The 26,048-nt window shown below is 41.3% G+C and overlaps 1 protein-coding gene across 1 annotated transcript in view; it reads right to left on the bottom strand.

Annotated features, from left to right (window-relative positions):
- The window catches only part of adamts3 (ADAM metallopeptidase with thrombospondin type 1 motif, 3), a 222,104-nt gene that overhangs the window by 76,083 nt on the left and 119,973 nt on the right, over positions 1-26,048 (bottom strand). Inside the window, exons 8-9 of the mRNA XM_085785926.1 lie at positions 12,959-13,042; positions 9,170-9,326 (exon numbers count right to left, since the gene is read on the bottom strand). Coding sequence (XP_085642052.1) covers positions 9,170-9,326; positions 12,959-13,042 — 241 coding nt within the window. The remainder of the gene's footprint in view (positions 1-9,169; positions 9,327-12,958; positions 13,043-26,048) is intronic.

Genomic DNA, 26,048 nt, shown 5'->3' with positions numbered 1-26,048 from the left:
CAAAATCAGCAAAAAGACGAAATCCGACACGACAGCAGCCTAACAACAGCAACGTCTAACAGGACAGAAGTCAGGATCAATCACGAGTCACTGCATTAAATAAAACAACAGAAACAACGGCTCAACCAGACGCTGCTGCGAGTACGACAGCAGACAGGAAAGAAGACTCTGCACAGGGTCATTGATACGGCCAAAAGGATCATCGGCTGCCCCCTTTGTCCCTCCCGCTGCCTCTGCAGTGCAGCGCTGGATCCAGTCTGAAGGACTCTTCCCATCCAGCTGATCACCTGTTCAACCTTCTGCCCACAGATCAATGAGAGACTGCACCGCCAGACTGACAAACACTTTCTTTCCCTGGGCAATACACACTGACACTTAACTAGCAATATTCCTCTGCCTGCACTCTCTTTCTCACGTGTAATAATACCCATCTATTTAACGCAAATACATCAAGTAAGCTATGATATATGTGTGTTAATATGGTGGCAATAAAGCTTTATTCGATTCTATTATGTAGGATAAGTAATAAGTAATAAGGCCAAGACGATCATCCATGGATCATACAATAGAAGGTCTGTCAGCTCTAAATAGAGAATTAATCATCCCTGATAACTATTTAAAATCCAGTAACTTGGTCTTCCAGGAACATTTAAAGGGATAGTTCAACATTTTGGTAAATTGGCCCATTGCCATAATCTAGCAGTAAGTTTGTTACCTTTAATTGTCGGTGCAAGCTATTTTTAGAACAGTGGAGCAGAGCTGTGAGCTGCTCAGAGCTACGCTATGGAGGCCAATTCATGTAAAACCGCTGATGCTTGTTCCCATCGGAGACAGTTTTTCAGCAAGCAGTCTCTGAATTTACCTATAAAACAACTCTGTCTGGTAACGTTCTGTTATTATCTCATAGCGTGGTGAATGTGCAGGTCACAACTTGTCCACCAGAGCGTTTTGGAGTTGTTGGATTGTGTATTTGATTAGTTTGATGAGGGAAACCAAGAAATCCCATTAGCCTCCGTAGCGTAGCTCTGAACAGCTCGCGGCTCTGCTCCGCTGTTCTAAAAATAGCTTGCACAGACAATTAAAGGTAATGAAACTACTCCTAAAACTAAAGGGACTACAACGCACATCACAGCATTTTTACACCAAAATTGGCTGCTGCCGTTTATAAGTGTTCTTTCAAAATGCATATAAATCCACTTTTGACGCTCATCTCAGCATCAGTCGATGAGTTTTCTTTCCAATGTGTCACATTGATGTTCCAAGCAAGCTGGAAAACAGGATTAGTAAACTGTTGGAGGCAGCATGAAGGCCAGAGACTACAGGCGGTCGGTTCTTATTTTCTTCATGCTTCATGATGTTGTGCAGGAGAAGGACTGAAATCAGCGTGTCCTCCTGGGCCTCATGTTTCCATCAGGGCCGATCGTCTCATGATTACTCCACAGTCATCTCACTGTCAACAGGTTGGCCGCTGCTGCCAACGCCAGACGTGTGACAGAATATTTGGGCGCGTAATTTGACATTTCTCTGCGAAAATGCTCCTTAATCACGGCCCTCAGATCAGACCTTCAACTTTTCAATCCCACACAGATTCTCTAACACTGTTTCTCATCTTTGATACACGATGATTGAACCACGGGAGTTTCGTGTCAGTCCGAGCCCCGGGAGTCCTCCGGCTGCCACTCACCTCAAACTGTCTGGGCAGAAAACGAATGTGACATGACTTCTAGAGCCTGAAATAACTGTGTGGCATTTTACAGCTATTATACATGTAGAAGCTCATTTTTCTTTGAGGGTTTTTTTGAGAGCGTGTCTACACTTGTGCGAACAATGTGCCCCATTTTCAATCAATTCAGTGCATTTTTAGAAAAAAGAAAAAAAGAAGGGAGATATTTCTCACCTCGCAGTACGAAACGCCTCTGCAGAGCTGATGTTAAGTCTCCACAGATGGAAGTTCCTCACAACTTAAAGACAGCGCAAAGCAGCTTTCGCATGATTACACCTTTCTGATAAAAACACGAAGCTATGGAGGGACATGTCAAAGATATTGATTGGTAGCCAATCGTGTTGCATGTATAAACACCGCCACCGCCGACACTCTTTAAAGCAAGACCCTTGCTATATGTAGATAAAAGATAAAAGAGTAATACGAAAACCAAAAACTTTTATTTTATAGCGATTATACACTTATACAAATACTATTAATGGGTAGTATATTCAGATTTTGCCAATAAACCTTGCCAATTATTTCACACTGGATCTTAAAGTATGTATAACTGCATTTCTGAACTTCTTAACAACCCAAATCATTTGAAAATCAGTCAAAAACTGCAGAACTTCTGGTTATTTTAGTCAAACATGCACCAGAGGCTTAATGCTCTGAGGGAGCGAGCGGACCGAAGCAAGATGGCGCCCGTGTGTTGATGCCGTGTCATTGGGTAGCAGCGTTGGGTGAGCCATCTGGACAGGACTAGCTCATTACAGCTCAGAGGTTGTGACAACTAATGGATGCTAATTGGATGCAAAGAACCGCCCCTGAGTGCAGGATGAGTCATCAAACGCATTAAAATTGTTTTAGGGAAGATCAAATACTCAGATAATAACTTTCTGACATGAATTTGGCAAATATCAACAGATAAATGAACAATTAACATGTGGAAACATGATTAAAGCCGGAAAATACATCTTTCATTTCAAGGACGGCGTTTTCTGACCTGTCTACGCATGAGCTGCAATGACATTTGAGGTGTTTTTTCTTTTTTTTTTATCTTGGCAAAGGACCAAAGATGTGTTTAGTAAAGGGTGTCTTATGTTAATTAACTGAGGGATTAGGAGAGCTAGCATCACAACCTTGAGTAAGGATCTAACATCATGGAACAGGTCTGTGGTGTTTATCCCAGTGTTGTTTGATGGATTAGCTTCACGGAGGCAGCGTTTCTATTCCACCTTCACCATCAACCGTTTCTATCAACCTCTGATTGTCCGTTCTCTGTCCGCCAGGTGAAATGTGCTCGCTTGCTTTGTTTTCTTAAGCCTCCCCTGTGAAAATGATCCCATTTCAAAACAAGTCACACTGGAGCGGCGCGGCCTTAATGACATATTGCTTATCAGCTTGGGGGAGGGGGGGGGGGCAATGAAGTGATTGTGAGATGTTTTCCCCCAGACAACACTGAAGCAATTCAGCCTCTCAATGGTCCTGGGAGTCCTGCAGTACAGGAAGCCATGGAGACAATCATGTCCTAATGTCTTTGATGGCATCAAAGAAAACCGATCCTGCTCCGCGTGGGAATTGTCATATTTCACTCAAAATAGCAACAACAACAACAACGAAAAAAGGCAGCGGCTGTTGATTCACTTCTGCAAATAGATTTTTTTTTTTTTTTAGCTTGAAATTGATTAAACAAAAGCGAGTCTGTATATATATATAAAAAAAAAGAAAAAGAAAAAAAGAAGTCTGCATCAGGAGCCAGACAGTAAATGTGCCAAGAAGGATTCAATTGGGCCAGTAAATTTGTCTCTCTGCTTTTGGGAAATAACTGTTGGTGTGGAGGAAAACCAGCTTCAAAGCATTTGTTTTAAAATGAAAGTGAAACTAAAACTCTAATGGTGCAAAAACAGCACAGAGAAAACTGTTCCTCTTTTGGTTTTCAAATGTAGCAACCAGGCTGAAAAATATTGAGGACACCTGATATAAAGTATACAGTTACGGATCTGTTTTTTTCATATGGCTCATATTTTTTTTTAACCTGACAGGTGAAAACCGTTTCCATTCACACCATGTGTTAACACGGCATGAAAATGAAGATAAAGAATGAAATTGTGTGCTGCGTTCCTTTATTTCAGTCTCTATTAAGAAGCGTAAAGCACCACACACTGACAGCCAGGCAGCCCAGGTGTGAAAAACAAGCCCACACCGTATTGTCACTGACTCCAGAACGGGACAGGACAGGACGGCGTCGCCTGACTGGTTTTAATCTTGTGGGTAAAATGTTTTGATGCGGCTTCAAGCTCGGTTCAATTACCGAGCGTTCGCCGAGGGACCGGGCGGCGCGGCGGCATCTTCTGTCCTTTCATAAAGAGAAGAAGTCACGCAATGATCTTCTCGCCCGTTACTGACACTTCAATTCTCCCGACGCCTGTGTGAAATCGAGGCGTCGCCCGCTGCACATCAAAACACAAACACTGACCTTTTTCCATCTGTGCCTGATCCACTGGGAAGAGAATATAACTCACATGTCCTTTTAGTATTTTAACCCGATAAAGTATTTTATATATGAGGCGATGTGGGGAGGATAAGGAAGATAAAACGCTTTGTATGCACAGTAAGTAGGCTACAGGGCCGTGTTGTGTTCATGTACAGTGTGCAGGCATGCACTGACTGCTGATTAGTCATGCAGGGAATGTGTTTTCTTAGGAGAAGGCGGTGACCTCACTAACTATGAACTTAATATACTGTCAGTCTCACTGCATCCTGACTCCTGAACGCTGCTTTATAACAACCCGAGTGAAGAAAAACTGGAAAAACTGCAGCTTCAGACATCAAACGTTGCTTTTCGCTTTAAATTCAGAAAAAACAGCCTCATTAATGTTCAACACATGCGCTGCAGGAAATCACAACTCAACAGAAACGTTACCGGGGGACTAATAAGTGATGAAGGTGGACGGACTTGTTGTGTCTGCCTTAATGCTGATAACGGGGGGGGCACATATGGCGGTCTGGAGTCAACTTTTATATAATAACACTCACGGTCTCTGAAGGTGGGTGTACTAACATATTCACTAAAATATGCGTTTTCCTTCTGGTCCATTCTTGAAAAAACTGTCCGTTTAAAACATGCTAACCAGCGTTTACAAGTTAGAGCTTTTGAGATGTTTTGCCTCCAGCTAAGCCCCACCCCCGAAATACATCACACTGTTTACAAGCTGTGAAGGGTTCTTTACTTACTTTGGTAACTATGGGGCAAAAGAACGACCATAAACTGTGTTCATGTTCACTTCTCCCATTGGAGTCAATGGACTCAAGACCGGCTGATGCTGCTCGTCTCCTAAAGGGGGCGGAGTCATGGTCTGCTGGTCTCCTAAAGGGGGCGGAGTCACGGTCTGCTGTCTCCTAAAGGGGGCGGAGTCACTGTCTGCTGTCTCCTAAAGGGGGCGGAGTCACAGTCTGCTGGCCTCCTAAAGGGGGCGGAGTCATGGTCTGCTGGTCTCCTAAAGGGGGCGGAGTCACGGTCTGCTGGCCTCCTAAAATGGGGCGGAGTCATGGACTGCTGGTCTCCTAAAGGGGGCGGAGTCACGGTTTGCTGGCCTCCTAAAGGGGGCGGAGTCATGTCTGCTGGCCTCCTAAATGGGGCGGAGTCATAGTCTGTTGGTCTCCTAAAGGGGGCGGAGTCATAGTCTGTTGGTCTCCTAAATGGGGCGGAGTCATAGTCTGTTGGTCTCCTAAATGGGGCGGAGTCATGTCTGCTGGCCTCCTATAGGGGGCGGAGTCATAGTCTGTTGGTCTCCTAAAGGGGGCGGAGTCATGGAGAAAGCTACATGACACACAGATACAGGAAACTGACTCGTGGGGTGACTTGTTTCTAAACCTTCTTTGGTTTGGCACGAGCCGTCCCCACACATGCCCCACCTCTTTAACCATGTACAGTTTACGTAGGTAGGGGGTTAGGGGCGGAGTCAGAAACCTGCTGGTGAGGTCACAGCCATCTTTACATCGTTACATTCACCCTCAACGTGTCACTGTGCTGTATGTTCTGGCCTCTTATTGACGGCGATACAAAAGCACAGGATGAACATGAATAATTAAATTTCCCCGACAACATGAGCGCAGTGAAAGAATCCGGACACAGAGACGGTCTCATTCCTCCTGCTGGGAGACATCACCGCTCCGTCCATGTACCGCCTCAGCTCACATTTCCATGACAACCACACATCACAGAAGTCTACTGCACTTCACACTTGAGGTCAACTCAGAAATCAAAATGTATAATTCAACAGCCCGTTGGAGCCGCTCGAGGCGGGTGTGAGGCCCCTGGACCTGATGTTACTGTATGTTCACACCTGAACAACCTGGAGTGAAGTAACTTCACATATTACACAGATTATTACGGTGTGTGGTCTTAAATAAAATGGAAAGAAAAATACATATTTGCTAAATATTAGATTTTTCTGTTTATGCCACCCAATTAAAAATGACTGCTGCCTCCCAGCTCACTGGCAGCCTGTTTATTCACCCAAATCTTAATGACCTGTCATCTCATGTATGAATTCATGGCTGTGTAGCCTACAGTACATTACACTGTATTTGTTACCGGATTTGCAAACAACATCTGGTGTGTGGGCAAAGATAAGTCACTTAAAAGATTGAAAGGTGACTGATGATGATAAATAATGAGCTGGTTGAATATTAAATGAATTCAGGCGAAGGTTTCATGGTGAAGATCCATTCATCTCTTGACAGGAGGACAATAAAGTAAGTGACTTATGACCAAATGTTTCATTATTCTGTATGGTTTCCATGGCAATGGTTCCTTAGTCTCCACACTTCCTTTATAGATCATATACTGGATGTACACCATGTCCCAATTCAGGGGCTGCATCATTCAGAGGACACGTTTTAAAGGGATACTTCACCCAGAATCAATAATTCACCAATTTTCTCCTCACCGTCATGCCAAGGAAGGGTTTAGAGAACTTTCAGAATCATCAAAACGCTTTAGGAGTTCCAGGGGGGGTCCGGCTGGAAACGGATTTTCATATAATGGCGGTGGATAGAGTTCACTTTTGAATCGTCCAAAACACACACTATGAAACATCCAAATACCTCCATACTGCTCGTCCTACTGACCCAAGTGTCCTGAAGCCACAGTGGCTCAGTGGCTCTCGCAACATGCGCGAGATTTGCGGCGAGATATTCTTCCATGTTTACATCATACATCTAATGTTTTACAACGATGAATGAACATCTCACAGTAAATCTTGCGCACAAACATCAACAGAGCCACTGGGAGCTACTGCTACAACAAGGCTAAAAACAGAGATCACATTAATTTTTTCCCAAAAACTTTTTCATGTGGCGGCTTCAGGACACTTGGGTCAGTGCAGACGAGCAGTATGGAGGTATCTTTTGGACGATTCAAAAGTGAACTCTATCCGCCGCCATTATATGAAAATCTGTTGCCAGCCGGACCCCCCCTGGAACTCCAAAAGCTTTTTGACGACTTTGAAAGTTCTCCAAACCCTTCCTTGGCATGACGGTGAGTAGAAAATCGGTGAATGATTGATTTTGGGTGAAGTATCCCTTTAAGGCCGATTAAATCACAGTGGCTTTTTGGGTTGAATTATTAGCTGAGGAGCCATTGGAAGTGTAAAAAAAAGCATCCACATCCAGCGATGAGTCACATCAAACCACCGCACCGATACAACTGTAACCAGCAAATTGGAAATTTGACTATTGTTGTCGTGGCAGCGGCACAGAGGGGTTTACTGGGGCTGATTGCAGCACTTTACTGCTGTGAAACTCGCTGCTTTTTGTTCCTCGAGTCCAAACAAATCTGATTCTGATCCTTGTAACTTCGGCTCACAGCACAAACAAACTCATCTACACCGCAGCAGTTTTTACCTCGGAGATACGAGTCCCCGCTTCTGCACAAAGGACGACGTGCGACTGATAAACGTGTTTTATTGCTGGGATCATTAACGAAGGCATTCAGCGGGACGCACAAAGACGCAGCAGCTCTCTGTATTTTCAAATTATCAGCCCCCAACATGAATGCATTCAGTAAATCTGAGTGTATCGGACGAGTCTGTAATCACCTCAGGTAGGACAAAACGTGCCTGGCACATTTCTGCGTGCTGCCACTTATTAATTCCTTCCACTTTGTCTCCACAGAATAGGAAAGTATGAGCAGATTCGGGCCAAAGCACGATCCTCGACTGCAGAGTGGAAAGTAAACGCAGCTGTTGTTCAAGGAGCCAAACAAAAGAAAAAGGCATAAAGCAAGTGGAGGCTTTAATAGTGTCGACTTCGGGCCAGTTAGTTGCTCTCATTGCTTTCAGTTTGGCTGCGGCGGCGGAGAGAGTCGGAGCAGGGCAGGCCAGTCAATATCTGGCAGACGGTGCAAATTGCCTTCAAATTCCAGCGTGCCCAGGTCTGCACCCACAAGAATAGAAATTAGGGGGAAAAAGGAGCCAAATATGAAGCAGGAAAGGGCTTCGGGGCTTCGGAATCACTCCTGCTATTTGCACTTGATAGTGGCGATAAAGGACAAACTGACTGTCCACTGCTTGATGTTTCTCTGGAATCAGACAACGGCAACGGCTCGATGTTTTTACCACAAAGAGTCGTTATGGCCGCATTTAAAATGCATTCAAAGGGAATCTGCACAGAATTCACAAATGAAACCCGTGTGTGTCTGTGTGAACCGCTTCTTAAATGAGAATCCATTTGCGTAATAGTTCAACTTCAACAACACCCAACCCAAGATTTGTTGGACTTCATACAATCAACGCACTTTAAAATATAGAGGACCATCCCTATGGAACAATCTACCTACATCACTAAAATCAATATCCACACTGGCTTTGTTCAAAAAACAACTGAAAAAATCATTCTTTAGTTAAGATTTGTAACACTTCTGGAACTGTCAGTTTTTACCTTTAATTTTTTTTATGTAAATTGTTTGTTTGTTTTTTCTTTCATTAATTCAGTATCTTTCATTTTTCTATGTTAATTAGTTTTTTTTTCTTTTCTATTTTTTATGTTATGAATTTCTGTATTATCTTCTTACTTTGAAGACCACCGCTGTTGTTGTTGTTGTTGTTTTTTACAATGGGGATGTATTTTCATAAGCCTTTTTTGGCTTCTACCTCTCCTGCACAATGTTTAATTTCACCATTTCCATTGTTCATGCAGGTTATATAATGTTCAAATAAAAAAAATTAAAAAAAATTTGTAACATGTGTGTGTAAAAAAACTAAACCCAAAATTTTTTGCAGAAACAGAGGCCGATCTGGCTGCTGTGTATGACGGATGAGCCGCTGTACAGTAACTGTGTTTGGGTGAGCAGCAGCACGCAGGTCAAAACGCTGCAGGCTGAACCACGGCCGTGTCCCTCCTGAGAGTGGGGGTGTGGGGGGTATGTGTGGAGGTGTGGGGGGGGGGGGGGGGGCTTACCCTGCATCCCCGTGGGGCCGAAGCCTTGGCGGGTGAGGAAAATTGCGTGGTCGTGGTGCTCGGCGTGATCAGGGTCGCCTTTCTGCTGCACGAAGGCCCAGCGGCACACGTTCTCCAGGCTCCGTGACGGGTTCCCCCTCTCAATGAGGCTGATGGACTGACAGGGGGAGAGAAAGAGAGAGAGATGCTTACTAAAGGAGCTTGGCTGTAAATGAACACATTACTGTAGCATTCTGTCGGTCTGGGGCCGTACACTGCAAAAACTCAAAATCTTTCCAGGAATATTTGTCTTATTTCTTGTCAAAATGTCTCAATTTTAGTCAAAACTACTACTCTTTCCACTTAAAATAAGACTCATCACCTAAAAATGAACTTGTTTTCAGACAGTTTTCACTTGTTTCAATCTAATTTTCAATTGAAATAAGTAGAAAAATATGCCAGCAAAAGCAAGTTTTTTGTGCTTGTAATAAGAAAGAAAAACTTGCTCAACTATCAGATTATTTCAAGTGAAAATATGCTTGAAAAAAGTAAAAACAAGCTACTTTTAAAATGCTAGGAGTCTTATTTTAAGTATAATTAAATTTGTTTTGACTAGAAATGACATTTTGACTAGAAATAAGACAAATGTTCTTGGTAAGATTTTGAGTTTTTGCAGTGTACACACTTATGTGTTATGAGCAGCGTTGGGTGTGAACAGGGATTTAACATTAAAGCTGCTGTGGGATAATAAAGCAGAGCAGCCGTGACTGAACTTCTTCTTCTTCTAGATCATCTACAAAGCAAACACATGCTGAAGCTGATCTAGGTGCACCGAGGACTGCATCTCTTAAACGGGCAAAATAGCACTTGCAATCCGTTTAGTGCTTTTGCCTTGATGATAAATACTGTATGGGTGTTTCTGCCGGAACGTGCAAAATATTGGCAGGAGTAGATGTGATTTACCAAACCTGAAAATGATTGCAGTGGCAGTTTTTCTGTCTTTATTTAGTGCGTTTGAAAGGTACAGTAAGTCTTATCTGGCACAGCTTTGCGGTTATTGATATAATACCTGCCAGGACAAAAGCTCTTACTGTACATCTCTGCATTATTGCCTAAATTTTGACAAGTATTGATACAGAAGTTTGAATTAGGTAACTTGTATAAGATGAAAGAGCAGGTTCTTAGGTAAAATACGAGTCATTTCATTGATGTTTATTTCAAACCACCATGCTGGTACAGCTGGTCAAACAATGGCTGACAGGGGTGGGGATGGTTGTAACACCTTTTATCTTTGTTGTTTTATTAAGTGTCATTAAGGGCGCACTCACACTAGGCAACCGTACCGTGCCCAAGCACGTTTGCCCCAACTTGTCACCAACTTTCTTGGAATGAGCTGCTTCTGACCTCCTGCTGAAGGTTTCCATTCATACATGTTCAGCATTCACTGGTATTATCAGAATATGTTCTTTAAGACAGCTTTCTAATGTTAGGATCCACACCACTGACACTGTTCTTCATTTACCCATCAGTGATGAGTTCCTTTTGTTCATACTGAACCATAGGAAGATGTTTTAGTGTTGGAACATGCACAATAAACTTACATGCATTTCTTTTGGTTTGGTCTCAGATTTTAGTTCTCACTGTTACAATTGACGCCAGGTTGTGTTACAACCTACAACCTGGTGGTGGGGTAGGTTGTAACAGTGGCACTCCTTGCATTTGACATCAAATAGTGAATTATGTGATATAGTTTGAGAAGTTTAAGGTACTGCTATTTGTAGAGAACAAATGAGGGGACTCTGTGTTAAAATTTGAGAGCCCTACCATGAACACTCTGCAAGTTATGGGACAAAAACACCCCAAATTTTACCAGTAGGCTAGCACGCAATTTAGCGCCCCTTATCTGGGATCTTAGTACAGTAGATCAGGCCCTATGTGTATTGTTACCTGCATTGTGAGCAACACTGCAATTTTTACAGTGCGTGCGCCGTGTGTGTAGTCTGTGTGAGTGAAAGAGAGAGTGGGAGCGGCTGACCCTCTGCAATCTGCATATTTTTCTCGTATCCTATTTAGCGCCTCTGCTCCATTATTAATAACAGTGGATGTGTCAGTATCGTGCGCTGCGAGGCTGAAATAAGCAGCCCTCCCTCTGAAGCAATTATAAGAACGTTTCTGCAGCAAGAGAGCAAAAAAGCATCGCTGCTAAACAAAACTGTGACATGATTGCGTCGAATGCTGTTTGTAATTGGTATTATTCAGATTCTTCACACGGCAGAGAGAGAAGAATATTAACAGTGGAGTTGGAGAGCATTTAAAAACAAATTGAAAAAAAATGAGGCTGGGGATTGAAAATAGACAATTTATTGCTCTGGTAGAAGTGTTGTTTCTGTCTCTGTGCCCCTGGATGATTCTGCAAAAAAACAAAAGCTACTTTCTTTCTGCTCCAGTCGGGGCTGATTCTTCACCTCTGGGGTTGGAGAGTTTGTTTCCTCACAGCAAACACAGCAAATTGGTAGGAAAAGACTTTCAGAGTGGCAGAAAAAGGGGGAGAGGAGGGGATGGGGCAGCAACACGTCCAGCATATTACCCATAAATATTGTTTTTTTTTTTTTTTAGCTTTGCCAGAGTGTTTCTATTTGGGAGATTTGAGCTGATTAAGTCCGAGCAGTCGGCAGAGAAATATTCTTTTTCTCAACGTTAAATGGGCAAAGATACGAAATGTTAATTAAGTACAATTAAAAGCTCCTAGTCTAGACAGTCTTATCTTTTTTCCCCCTCCTAATTTGTAATAAAATAATCAATTAATTAATCAGACTGAGACCTGTGAGTTATTCTCCTCTTTACTTAAGGCTTACTACTATCAATTCTTTATCTAAAGTATTTGTGAAAGTTTTTTTTATATATAAAACCTGACAACAGGAGTAAATGTTGGATTAATTATGGCAGAAATGTCACATATTTGCTGATTTTCTGTTTCTCTGGGGTTTTAAAGAGAATCAGACACATTAGCAGTAGCAGCCGTTAGCTTAACCTGTCGCTAGCAGAGATCAGACCTGTGACTAAAAGACCAGTCACCTTCTTTAATCATTGTTTTTTTTTTGACTGTTTCTCCTACACACACTGTTTCATGTTGTTTTTTCTGACTGTTGTTTGTAATTTGAGACGTTAAATTCATTTTTCTCTGGCTAGTTCGGTGCTAACCATTAGCTAGTCGCTACTAGCTCTGCAGGGCTAATCTGTTGAGCACAGTCTTTTGTTTACTTGTGTTTAGTTTACTGTATTCTCCTTTTACTGTAGCCTAGTTTTAGACCGGGGTTAATAAAGTGGACCTTTGTTTATTGGATTGCATTTGTTCTGGTTTCCAACCTCCATAATTATTTTGTTGTGTTTTTATCTAACACTATACACTTTCACAGCTGCTTTCGCTAAAGATTTTCAAGGCCAATTTTCTGTCTTTAACCCTGTCACCCCTTTCCGCCTGTTTCAACTGTGCAGCTGCAGAAAGGAGAAAACTTCTGGTTCTGCAAAAATAGTGATGGCATTTAAAAACATACAATAATGTATAAATGAATCTGATATGACAGTAATAATGTGTAACTTGCAGCTCTTTCGTTAGGAGCGCTGTGGCTCTGGGCTTGCTTTGGTGTGATGGGATCAAACATTGTGGAGTACTAGTAATTTTTTTTACATCATACTTGTCTCCCACTCAGAAGGAAATTGCCCTCTGAGCTTCCTGTCATTTTCTGCGATTTTCTGCATTTCACCAACAAGGCAGATCAACACAAATGGAGGGAAGTGTGAAACGCTCACCTTGGCGTAACCCAGCATGATCATCCTGACCAGAACCACGTTGATGTGGACGCCCAGCGACTCGTCGTGGTAAATCTCGTTGACCTGAGGGGCAGAAAGAGGACGGGTTACAGAATACCGATCTGTCGTTCTGTCTGTCACTGTCTCATTGAACAGAGGCTTAAGGGGAGAGAATAGTGTAAAAAAACAACAGATATCACCATGAAACTTCCCAAGTGTATCACTTACATTAAGACAAATATTTTTTGTATTACAAGTTTTGTCAAATTTTATGTTTAAATATGCAAATGAGGCAATATCTGATGAAATATGCGCTAATTTGCATACATTTCCAGAACCGAAATCTAAACAATGGATAAAGCTCCTTTCAAAATTCTTGTTTTATTTTGTTGACATACTAGAGTCAGAAGTTTTTACAGAGGAGGATTTTGAATATCTCTTTTTATCACTTTGTAAATGAGAAAATACTGTCACCAGCCCTTAAAAAAAAAATCTAATTTTGCCATGTTTTTAGGAATATAATATTGTATAAATCAGGCTTTGAATGATATATCAACAAACTCCTCTGTAAAAACCTTCAGAATATAGACAGGAATGAAACTGGAAGGTTTGGTGTCTGTAAGTTGATTCATGAAAACAGGCACAGCACAGTATGTCACAGTAGCTGTTAACCTTTGGCGAATTTAGGAGAAATCTACCAACAAAAGAGACAAAATGAAGTAACTGCTGACAGCGAATAACTTCCATGATTCCTCCGATCACTGGAGGGAAGAAACTAGTCAGAGCATCAATCTTTGTATTGATGATTGTATGGGAGTTGTGTATCATGTTCTTATTTGAATATAAAGCGATCAGATGAGACAGAAACTGCAGATTTTTCTCAGTTTCTTTGATGCAATTCATCAAAAACAACTCGCAGTTTTCTCTCAACACTGAATCATCTTGAGCACAAGCCTCTACAACAGTTAAAAACATCACACGCTGAAGTAATATCAATATACAAATCAATAATACAAGCTTGTAGAGAAAAGAAAAGTGACTAATAACTAAATTTTGCAGCAGATATGTGGTCTGTTGTGAAGTTTTTGATAAACTTTATCTTTCAATTCACACATTTTCTAAATGAGAAGGTTTTTTATTTTTCATCCTGTTTTATTTTTTAGATTCTGTTCTGGTTCATGTTCTACATTTGTGCCTATATCTTTATATATATAAGGGGGAACATTATCTAATTGTACGTAGTAACAATGACAATAAAGCTGATTCTGATTCAATGATTATACTGTAATTACTGTAACTGAGTGAAGCAATTACCCAGTAGAGAATAGACCAAATTATATGATCAGACCTAGAAGATTAACTCAATTATAGTCAGATGAGAAATGAATCAACAAAACAGGAGAAAATGGTGACTTGCCACGTGTTGACATGATGAAGTTTAAGTTGCAGCAAAGCAACTGAGAGAAACTGTAAACTAAATACTTTATTCTTCAGCAATAAAAGCATTTGCGTCACAGCTACGTCTCTTTTCTATTATTACCGACGTCTCTGTGCCGCTGCTGCTGCTTTCTCCTCAGAAACGAAGGGGAAAGAGAGAGAAAACGAACCAAAGGCCTCTTTACAAATCACTGTGTGATTGACTGTAACTACAGACAAAGTGAAACCACTGCTTTTTGGATACAACTCGGCCAACAAGGAGTTTTGGAAAAGCAAAGCGTTTTCACACTACATTTATGAGCCTCTGCGCACCGTGAAATTCTTTGACCGGTGCAAGACAGACTCATGTTTTCATTCATCAAGAATTAAAGTCAGAGGTTCGAAGACGATCAGATACCGTCGTAGTTCCGACCATAAACGGCGATTCGGCGGCGTTATTCTCATGACTCGCCACGAAACCGAAAGTAAAGAAACGCTGGTCGGCTCGACCAGCATTTCCACCACCACTAATAATAACAAAATAACGATAGAGACAAAACGATATATTTATCGAAAATGGGCCTATTAACAAGTGTGGGTAGCGTAGATTCATCCACATTAATATGAGACTTTTTTATAACCAAATAGAAACTCCTCATTGTCCCTTTAATGGGTTTGGATCCATATTTTTTCTTTCTTTCATATGAAAGCCTTTGAGATAAAACTGTGGCCTAACAATGATGATGAGACACTGTGGAGAAACAGAAGCTGCAGAGAGAGAGAGAGAGAGAGAAGCTCTGTGGGTGAAGCAACGTCCGATTCTCTGTGTTTTCCAAAAGGCTTTAAACCTGACGGAAAAAAGAAAAGTGAGCTCCTTTCTCGAGCTGCTGCGTCTCTCTCTTGTCAGAGCCGCTCTCTGCGTTGTGAAGCAACGTCTGTGACTGAGAGTGGAGCTGAAGTGAAACTACTTGTCGAGTCTCGTAGTTTTAAACACTGCAGCTCCTCAAACAGTGGCCGAGACTTTGATTTGCATCAGCTGCATGAAGTAACACGCCTTAATTTCTAGTTCCCTCTGATTAATTTGCACAATCAAGGACGCCAGTATTTAAATATCAAGCCTCATTTTGATCTGCTCCTGTTTTTCTACGTTAAAGTTAAACAACTACATATGAATACAAATTAAAAGCCCTCCTGTGTTTAAGTGGATATAAACCCTTTTTGTTTACACTATTTTTACTGCTGTTTTGGCGAGACACTACAGGCAAAAACACTGTTTTTTCGTGCACTGATCAATTTTGAGATTAAAATAAAACAATCATTTTCAAAGGGGCGTTATCCATTTTTCAGATTTCGGTTCTGGATATGTATGCAAATCAGCGCATATTTCATTAGATAATGCCTCATTTACATATTTAAACATAACAATTGACAAAACTTGTAATACAAAAAATATTTGTCTTAATGTAAGTGATACACTTGGGAAGTTTCATGGTGATATCTGTTATTTAAAATGTTTACCCTATTCACCTGTAGTGTCTCCCCTTAAGCAGTGTGCTAATGCAATATAATAAAAAACCCTCCATTAATTTTTATGTGGACAGCATGTGGTGCTATCACATTTTCCAGATTATTGCTTCTCTATTGAATATGTTTTTTTTTTGGCCTGACTGGCCGAGTGGCGCTGTCCACGGTGCTGAAGAGGTGATTTCATTCTGTTCAGTGTTGAATGACTTTTTTTGTGGTATGTGATTGCGACCGAGGCTCAACAGGAAGCAGATATCTGGGACATATTATTATGGATTTGCTGTTTAATCGGCTTAAACGAATGCTGACGTGCTGCCAAACACACACATGTGCTCATATCAGCGGAGCAAAAGTGAGCGTGAGGTTGTCAAAGTGTTTAATTTTAAACTTCCATAAAAGTCACAAATCGTGTTTTTATATCTTGTTTTTTGTGCAAATTCTGTGTCGATTAGTGAGATTTTGAGTCACCACAACACATCATCTGTCCTCCCTCCCTCCATCCCCTCTCTTTATGCTAAACTAGGCCTCCCAGACATTGTACAATCATTGAAATTGGTATCCATCCCATCTAACACTTGGAAAGGAAGCGTATAAGCTTATAGAACGAATCGCCTTGTTGTTTTATATCACTGTTTAGACTAAACTGATGCAGGGTTGCCAACTCTCACGCATCTGGCGTGTGTCACACGCTTTTAGGTCCTGTCTCACGCTCTCACGCCACTCAAACAATTCTCACGCCAAAATCAAGCGATTTGGCAAAAAAAAAAAAAAAAAAAAGTGCTTTGGCACTCATCAATAGGCTCTCTGATTGGTGTGCGCGATGCTTATCCGCGTGTCGATTGGACGGCTGCTCAAGCCTGTGATCACAGCACAGTAGGACGGGGAGTTGTCGATCCGCGACCCCCCCACACCCCCCCCCCCCCCTCCACCAACAGCAGCACGGTGCTGAAGCCTGGACCCGACTTGGTCCGAATTCGATGGCCAAAAAAAAGAGGGAGAGAGCGAAGCCCGAAACACAACCTGACCTGACCGAGTTATGTTTTCAGACTGAACGCGGCTCGAACTGACGCCTGCGGTCGGGCTGGTTGGGCCAGTCCGCTGAAAACTATAAAATCAAGATGCAGACTGGGTAGCACAAAAGTACAGCCAGGCAGCTCAGTCCAGAGAGCAGAGGAGAGAGAGACAGCGCAGCAACAGGTGTGTGTGTGTGTGTGTGTGTGTGTGTGTGTGTGTGTGTGTACGTCTGTGTGTACGTGTGTGCGCAACTGCGCATGCATGCACGTGGGCCATACCTGCAAACTCCGAATGGGTATGTAGAATGTTTATTACAGAAGAGAAACACACATTTCAGGACCTGACTTGTATCATCAGGCTGTAGTAGAAGACTGAAAATCACAGGACGTGTCTGTTCTGTCCTTTCATATATTAATAGGCTCAATAGGCTGGTCCAGGCCAAAAGCCAGAGCTCCCCACTAGACCAGTTTCATACACTCCAGCCATACAATGATAGGAACCACAGATCTGCTTTTTTCCCTCTTATCTGAAGCAAATGTTGTGTTTTCCCTTTATTTTCTTCTCAGAGTACACCAGAATGCTTCAAATACATGTTAAAATCACAATTTTTTCCTGGGGGGGATGCCCCCAGACCCCCCTAGAGGGATGTATTTTGTCACCTATTACACCTCTAGCCTACTCAGTTTGCAGGTATAATATGTGTGTGTGTGTGTGTGTGTGTGTGTGTGTGTGTGTGTGTGTGTGTGCGTGTGCGTGTGCGTGTGTATGTGTGTGTGAGTGTGAGAGAGAGAGAGAGACAGAGAGAGAGAAAAACTACAATAAACAAAACTATTATTATTATTATTATTATTATTATAGACAACCCCCCACCGCCAACAGAATCTCACTCCAGCCCAGGACCAAAAGTTGGCAACCCTGCTGATGTTTGTAAAGTTTATAAAACCAATGATTGGACAAACATTACTATTTATGTGTGCACATTTTTGTAATTAGTCATGGTTATCATAGATTAGCCGGGCTAACCGTTAGCTACCTGTTTAACTTTAATAACTCAGTGACTCAATAAACGGTCCATGAAAAAATATTTTCTCCAGCGGATATCTTAGTAACAACATGACTGAGCTAACTGGAGTAGTTTCATGTCGTGTCCCACAACGGGAGGGTTTTAACAGCTGACGTCCTGGTGTTAGCTTAGCTACTGCCGTTAGCTTAGTTACCGCCATTAGCTTAGCTGCTGCCGTTAGTTTAGCTACCGCTAGCTGTCCCTGTCAGCTGAGCTACTGATGCTTTCTAGACACCGTGATTCCCCCAAACTGAATCAATACCACACATTGCAACACAAAACACACACACAGAAATAGTAATATTTCTTCAATGATTTTAGATTTGTCTAAACGGTGATAGGGCGTGAAAAATATGATATATATGGCTGCTGTTCTCATTCAAATTACGTGCTGGTTTTCTACCCGGAAGTAGTTGTAAACAACAAGTCGATTCGGTCTATATACAAAATCAAAGTGATTTGGCTCCTGTCGCCAACAGACAAGCACACAACATTATATTAGGCTATATTATATTATATTATATTATGACAACTGGAGCCAAGGCCAACACGAGTGTTATTGATAGCTGACCTTTAAAGGGCTCTAGTGTAATGCCTGTGGTTGCCTGTCGCTCCGTCCGCCTGCAGCGCTGCTGTTTTGCCGCTGACTGATTGACCGTGCACTGAGCACCAATCGAATCAGTGAGCAGATCAACATCTTGGACGGACCTCTGCCATGTATATAATATATGACAAAGGCTCATTAGCAACCAGGAGCGTTTGGACCGAGGCGACAGGCGGCGGCGTCACAGTGGGTCTCATTTTCTTTGGGCCACTGATTCCTCACTGAGTTTATTCGCCTCATTGCACGATATGTCAGCGTTCACCACACAGAGAGGAGGAAATATTACAGCAGCATTATTATCACATGCTAAATTGTCCTCACCGCACTCTTTTTTTTTTGCCTTTATTAATATACATAAATATACAGCATATATATATAGTTCTGGGAAAAATTAAGAGACTTTTACTATTCATAGTTATGTGTTTGAGTAAAATGAACACTTTTGTTTCATTCTATAACCTACTGACAAAATTTCTCCCAAATTGGAAATTGGAATTGTATAATGCAAGGAAAACAAGTTCATATTCATATTGGAATATTCCCAATTTTTAATCACAGCAGTGTTTTTTTATTTATTTATAATCTTTCTTCCTCATTAAATATGATTTGGTTGAGGTGATCAGCTAAGTAGAGTGAGGTGTGCTTGTGTTGGAGTTCAATAGACACTGGAATCGATGGCTGCCATACATGTAGAGATAAGGCTGATTTATTAAGAACATTTTGGACTTGGTCTCTTAATTTTTTCCAGAGCTGTATATATATATATGTATATATTTGGCTGCAGCAGAGCTGGAGGAGCAGAGAGAGAGAGAGAAACTCCAAACTGCTGGAGGCAGCGGTCTGACTGCACATGACCCGAGCTGCACATGATGGATGTCTCAGTTCGGAGAAAAAAGAAAAAAACGTAACAACATAAAAACAAAAACACAGATAAATGCTGCTCATCCTGAGCTTGCATCCACTGGTGGAGCAGCTGAGCTCTGCTGCACCATCAGCCTCCCCCCTTCAGGGCCGAGCTAAGATTACTCCATATATTATCCATCTCCCACGCGCTGAGCTGCCAGACCTCTGAGGTCTGAACCACGCTCTTGACATCACAGCAACTTCTTCACAGACTCCTCCATAACGTTCACAGTAGGACTTCCTCTTCACTGTATGCTGTTATCCCCCCCCCCCTCCACACACACACATACACACACTAATCCATCCTGCTCGTGTTCAACAGCCCATAATACATCACTGGGGAACTGACGGGGTTACCGATCGATGCCGCTAACTTGATTGTTTTCCCCCGCTGTCTGTCTGTCTGTCTGTCTCCAAATGGACTTTTCCTGTGTGTAATCACTTTCAAGACCGTAGTAAACTGTTAAGCTTAAAGGGATAGTTCAACATTTTGGCAAATTGGCCCATTGCCATAATCCCTATAGTCATAGCAGTAGGTTCGTCACCTTTAATTGTCGGTGCAAGCTATTTTTAGAACGGCGGAGCAGAGCCGCGAGCTGCTCAGAGCTACGCTACGGAGGCTCATGGGATTTCTTGGTTTCCCTCATCAAACTCATAAAATACACAATCCAACAACTCCAAAACGCTCTGGTGGACAAGTTGTGACCTGCACATTCACCACGCTATGAGATAATAAGTAAGTAAGATTAGTAATAATCTCATAGCGTGGTGAATGTGCAGGTCACAACTTGTCCACCAGAGCGTTTTGGAGTTGTTGGATTGTGTATTTGATGAGTTTGATGAGGGAAACCAAGAAATCCCATGAGCCTCCGTAGCGTAGCTCTGAGCAGCTCACGGCTCTGCTCCACCGTTCTAAAAATAGCTTGCACCGACAATTAAAGGTAAAGAACCTACTGCTATGACTAAAGGGATTATGACAGTGGGCCAATTTGCCAAAATGTTGAACTATCCCTTTAAAACTTAAAAGTGTAAAGACTTGATACTAATCTGAGCTGAAAAACATGGTTCATAAGATCATGAGCGGAATATAAATGCTCATCATCATTGCTAAGTTTGTCACTTCCTGTCCAGAGTCACATTGAAACGAGAAGCTGCAGACAAAGAAAACAACTGTCAGTCAGTTGCTGATGTGTCCAAACTTGACGGTTGAACCCTGAACGTGGCAGAAACTTGACGAGACGAACTTCAACTGGGTTTAAGGGGATGAAAGGCGAAGAGAGAGACAGACAGAGAGAAACAGACATTTGGAGAGTGTGAGGTCCTGAATTGAAAGACATTGTAAAAGTTCAGTAAAAGTAAAAGTCAACGTCGCCTGGTGCAACATATTCAGACATCCAGGTATAAAAATGATAAGAAAATCAATATTTGTCCTCCACAACTGCAACGCTTTCAGATGGGAGGAAATCTGACAATGCAACACGTCCTTCAAGGAAACATCCACTTTCTCTTTGTTGAAACCAAAGCACTACAAAGTCTACAGTAGGAAATGAAATATCTCATGGGGCCACGTTACATTTGCTGAATAGAAAGAATTTCATTAGAAATTCAATTCTCCTAATGCACACAGTCCACGTCTAGTGAAGTGATAATACTGTAACATCATATAATAACAACTTACTGCACTTTAACTGTACACACTGTATGATTTACAAGAAGTTACACTACAGGCTTTTATCAGTTTTCTACGGAAGCGTATTGCATTCAAAATACTGTTGTTTTTCTGAGGAATTTATTTTTTTGGTTTGTTTTTCGGGGTAATTAGTTCAGTTTTTCTGATGAATTTAGTTTGAACAATTTTTTCTGTTTTTCTGACTAATTATTTTCTGTTTTTCGTGGTAATTTTTTTCTGACTTAGCTATTGAGATTTCAAAATAAAGGTGCTAAATCTGACTGCTCTGATGTTTTCTGAGTGACTCTCTCTGAGGTGCTGTTCTGTAATAACAGGTAGTTTCAATATAAATCTGAATTTACTGGGAACACAGTGAAAATAAGGAAAAATGAGTGGGTTTTTCCTTTGAAAATCTACAATGCAATGCATGAAATCTCGTTAAGTCGTTAAGTTAAACAGAAATAATTACCCCGAAAAACAAACCAAAAAAATAAATTAGTAAAGTGAATGCAATACGCTTCTGTAGTTTTCCTTCACTTCCACTCGAGGTAAATCTTTCCAGATGTGTTGCTCCAGTTGTGTGTTAACACTTCAGAGTGGCCTTATTCATTTATTTATCAACATTTTCTGAGCAGAGACTCACCACCACAGTTCCCGACGGGCTGCACTTTTTGCACCCCGCCCCCCGTCTCTGTCTCTCTTCATTAAAATGATGCCTACCCCTCCTTAAATATTTTCTTCTAAAGTTAGCTTGTAATGTCTGTGAGTGTAATTTTTGCAAGTCAAGTTGTTTTTGTTCAGAAAAAGTTAAAGAGAAACGCTGCTTTAGAGACACTCGCCGTGCCCTGTTTCTACAAAACGCTGCAGACAGAGAAGTGTTTTTATTTTCCCAGTTCGGCCACGATCGACCTGCTCATAAACCTTCACCTCCGCCTCGTCCAGCACCTTTGGGTTGAACTGGAAGAACGGACCTTGAGCCGGATCTTATCACTCAATATTTTAGTGCTGGACCTCAGTAATCCTGCTGAAGCTGAATGGGAGCAGAGAGAGAGAACCATGCAGCAGCAGATTAACGCCCCCCAGGCTTTGAAATGAGATTTTGTAGAAGATTACATGTGTGTGACATGTTCACAGGTGTGTGTCCTGCATATATATATATATATATATACTATATACAGGAGATATAGTATGTATTACAAAGCCTGCTCTGGTGGCTCAGTGCTGTGTTTACCTGCAGGTGTTATTTTCAGGTCAACAGCAGTTTCTCCTCCATAATGATAGAAGAGGCAACTTTAAAAGACCTCAGTAAAGTGAAACGGCTTCAGCTGCTGTAAGCAATTGTAGGCTATACAATAATATATAGTATATATAGGTGGAGAATGAAATGCATTTGGTGTTATACTGTCCTTTCTATGACTTTATAAGACAAAAACTGTTTAGTAAGGTAGATCCAAATAATGAATGTGTGTGGTTGGACGATGCTGAGAAGTTAAAACATCTTTTTCAGTGGAGAATATTTGCATTTTCTTTATTTCTTGAAAAGGCCTGGGCAACGAGACGAAGAGCGATATACAGATGAGAACTGAAAGTAATCTGAAATTGTTTATTTATGTGTTACACTTGTGTGGGTGGCGGTTAATACCAACAGGAAGGACTGTCTAGTTTTTGATTTGGGAGTAAATGTGTATTGTAATCCCATATGGGATGGGCCACAAAGGTGGTATGACACATTCATTTTAGCAATAATTCCAATACGAATGCAAAATATTTTCAAATCTGCAACAAATATTCATATGATACTTATAAAATATCTGTTTTTACCATTATAAAGTGCAGATGTTTTATGGTTTCTGGGTGTTCATTGATTGATTCAGTGATTAAATGATTTAGCCTGTCGGTATAAACACATCTTATATGTCTGTTAACATAAGTGGCTCATTAGCTCTGGTCTATTTCTGTCTCAAACACCCTAACCCTGCGAAATACAACTGCTAACAACAAATTTAATTTATTTTAATATTTTAATTTTAATATTTAAATTTCAGACTTGGGGAAACCCTGAATGATACAATCCAATACAATACAATCCAACCTCCCTGTAGTTCACGTTCTCTTTGTGACGCTCGTAATGTTTCGTTTATGACAGTGACGTTGTTTTATTTGACTGAATTAAAGGTGACAGAGATATAATAAAGCAATACCTTCAATGTAGTTGTAAAATCCAGCCTCTCTAATCGCAAAAATGCAGATAATAAAGAGTTTACTCAGCAGCCAGGACACATTTACATGCAACTGTTGCTGCAGTACCTCAATGTCACCAACAGAGGTCCATAACAGTCATGCATCAGGTTCAATCCCATGAGCAGCGCTTCATTCATTCATTCATTAAGTTTGCAACCTCTGCCTCCAGCTTCTCCATGATGGCATGACTGGGTTCTTCTATTTCCTATTTATTTTTCTATTTATGTATTTCCCTCTATCTCTTCAGACTGCATAGCTGTGGCCCGGTGGAGTTTGGGTTAATTGCAGTTTGTCATGTTTTTTTGTCTGATGATCATCCTGACTGTTCGCCGCCTGTGAAACGTTGGCAGCTGTTCTGTGGTGAGAGAGCGGGTCGTAACTTTTCACCGCAGCTCTTTATGGACTCTGAGGAGACGACGTGTAATAGCTCCTGTCCGACACTTCCATGACAGATGTGCAAGCAAAATACCAGGCCGTTATTGATCTCTGATGGGCCGAGAGGAAAAAAAGCCAATATGACCACAGGAAGCAATTTCATCCCTGCGTGTCTATCTTTTTTTTTCTTCTTTTTCTTTTAATGTTGGCTGCACACACCACTAAACTCTGAAACACATCCACCACACAACACAGTCGTTTTGTCTACAGCTGCTGGGAATAAACATCCTGAAGTAAATAATGATGAAGCCTTTCAAGGTTCAGTATAATAATCTGCTGCCTCGCATTCAGCAGCAGACGGGTCAAAACAACCAGGAATAAAACACCACAAAAAAACAAACCAGAACAACATATTGTGAAATGTTTGATAATGAGCGTTTGATCTCACATCTACGGTACGGTGGCCCTGAGGTGCAAAACACAACAGCAAATCAGAAAATACAACAGCAGAAGAGAAAACACAACGGCAAAAGAGAAAATACAACACAAAAAGAGAAAACACAACGGTAAAAGAGAAAACACAACAGCAGAAGAGAAAATACAACACAAAAAGAGAAAACACAACGGCAAAAGAGAAAACACAACAGCAGAAGATAAAATACAACGGCAAAAGAGAAAAGACAGCACAAAAAGAGAAAACACAACAGCAAAAGAGAAAACACAACATAAAAAGAGAAAACACAACAGCAAAAGAGAAAATACAACATAAAAAGAGAAAACACAACAACAAAAAGAGAAAACACAAAAAGAGAAAACACAACAGCAAAAGAGAAAACACAACGGCAGAAGAGAAAATACAACATAAAAAGAGAAAACACAACAGCAAAAGAGAAAACACAACGGCAGAAGAGAAAATACAACATAAAAAGAGAAAACACAACAGCAAAAGAGAAAACACAACGACAAAAAGAGAAAACACAACAGCAAAAGAGAAAACACAAAAAGAGAAAACACAACGGCAAAAGAGAAAACACAAAAAGAGAAAACACAACGGCAAAAGAGAAAACACAAAAAGAGAAAACACAACGGCAGAAGAGAAAATACAACATAAAAAGAGAAAACACAAAGGCAGAAGAGAAAACACAAAAAGAGAAAACACAAAAAGAGAAAACACAACAGCAAAAGAGAAAACACAACGACAGAAGAGAAAACACAAAAAGAGAAGACACAACGACAAAAGAGAAAACAACGGCAAAAACTGTTAATTTGTCGTTGTGTTTTCTCTTTTGTTGTTGTGTTTTCTGATTTGCACCTCTGGGCCACCGTAGAATAAACACCCTGAAGTAAATAATGTTGTGATGAAGCCTTTCAAGGTTCAAGGATCAAGGATCAAGGATCGAGGCTTAATAATCTACCGCCTCCCATTCAGCAGCAGACGGGTCAAAACAACCAGGAATGAAACACGACAAAAAAACAAACTAGAACAACATATTGTGAAATGTTTGATAATGAGCGTTTGATCTCACATCATCAGCATCAACTCTGCATAATCTATGAGCTCGGCAGAAACAAAGCATGAGTTTTAGCTAAACGGGATTTGCAGAGCACAGTTGAATGTAAAGTACGAGGCGTCCACGCATGTGATGTGATGTGTGTGTGTGTGTGTGTGTGTGTGTGTGTGTGTGTGTGTGTGTGTGTGTGTGTTAGAGGGAAATGCAGAGAAACAAAAAACAGAAACAAATCAGAACAAACAGAGGAGGAAGAAGCAGAAGAAGGGAGAAGTCGCTGTGATTTTATTTTTATGGAGATGAATTGTGATGAAGACGGAGCCGAGCTGTCGGAGATGAGAGGGAGGAACCGCCGAGCTGCTCTCACTAATGGAGCCTCGTTAATGACGGAGGATGTGACAGTCAAATAAGGGACTTGATTCTTCTCTCATCTACTGTAGCAGCGTCCGTGTGTGTGTGTGTGTGTGTGTGTGTGTGTGTGTGTGTGTGTGTGTGGTTGTCTGCAGGCGTTGCCCTGAAAATTTAATTGTTGTTTATCTCATCACTGACAGTACCGTTACTGCTGATGAGGCCACACACACACATACACACACAGAAACACACACACACAGTAGGAGTAGTAACATCAGTCAGTTGTAAATTTGTAATTCGTCCAATCAGGGAGTTAGAAATCATGACACAGATGGCGAGGTGTGTACTGTATAGACTTAAAGGGGAAATAATATGAAAATATCACTTTTTGAGGCTCTTTAATATGTATTGGGCTGTTTTGT

The sequence above is a fragment of the Trachurus japonicus genome, chromosome 9 (assembly GCF_045865225.1).
Source record: "Trachurus japonicus isolate A0001 chromosome 9, Traja_1.0".
NCBI classification, from domain to species: Eukaryota; Metazoa; Chordata; class Actinopteri; order Carangiformes; family Carangidae; genus Trachurus; species Trachurus japonicus.
Note: the sequence above shows the minus strand (reverse complement) of the source record. Positions and strands in the feature narration are given on the sequence as shown.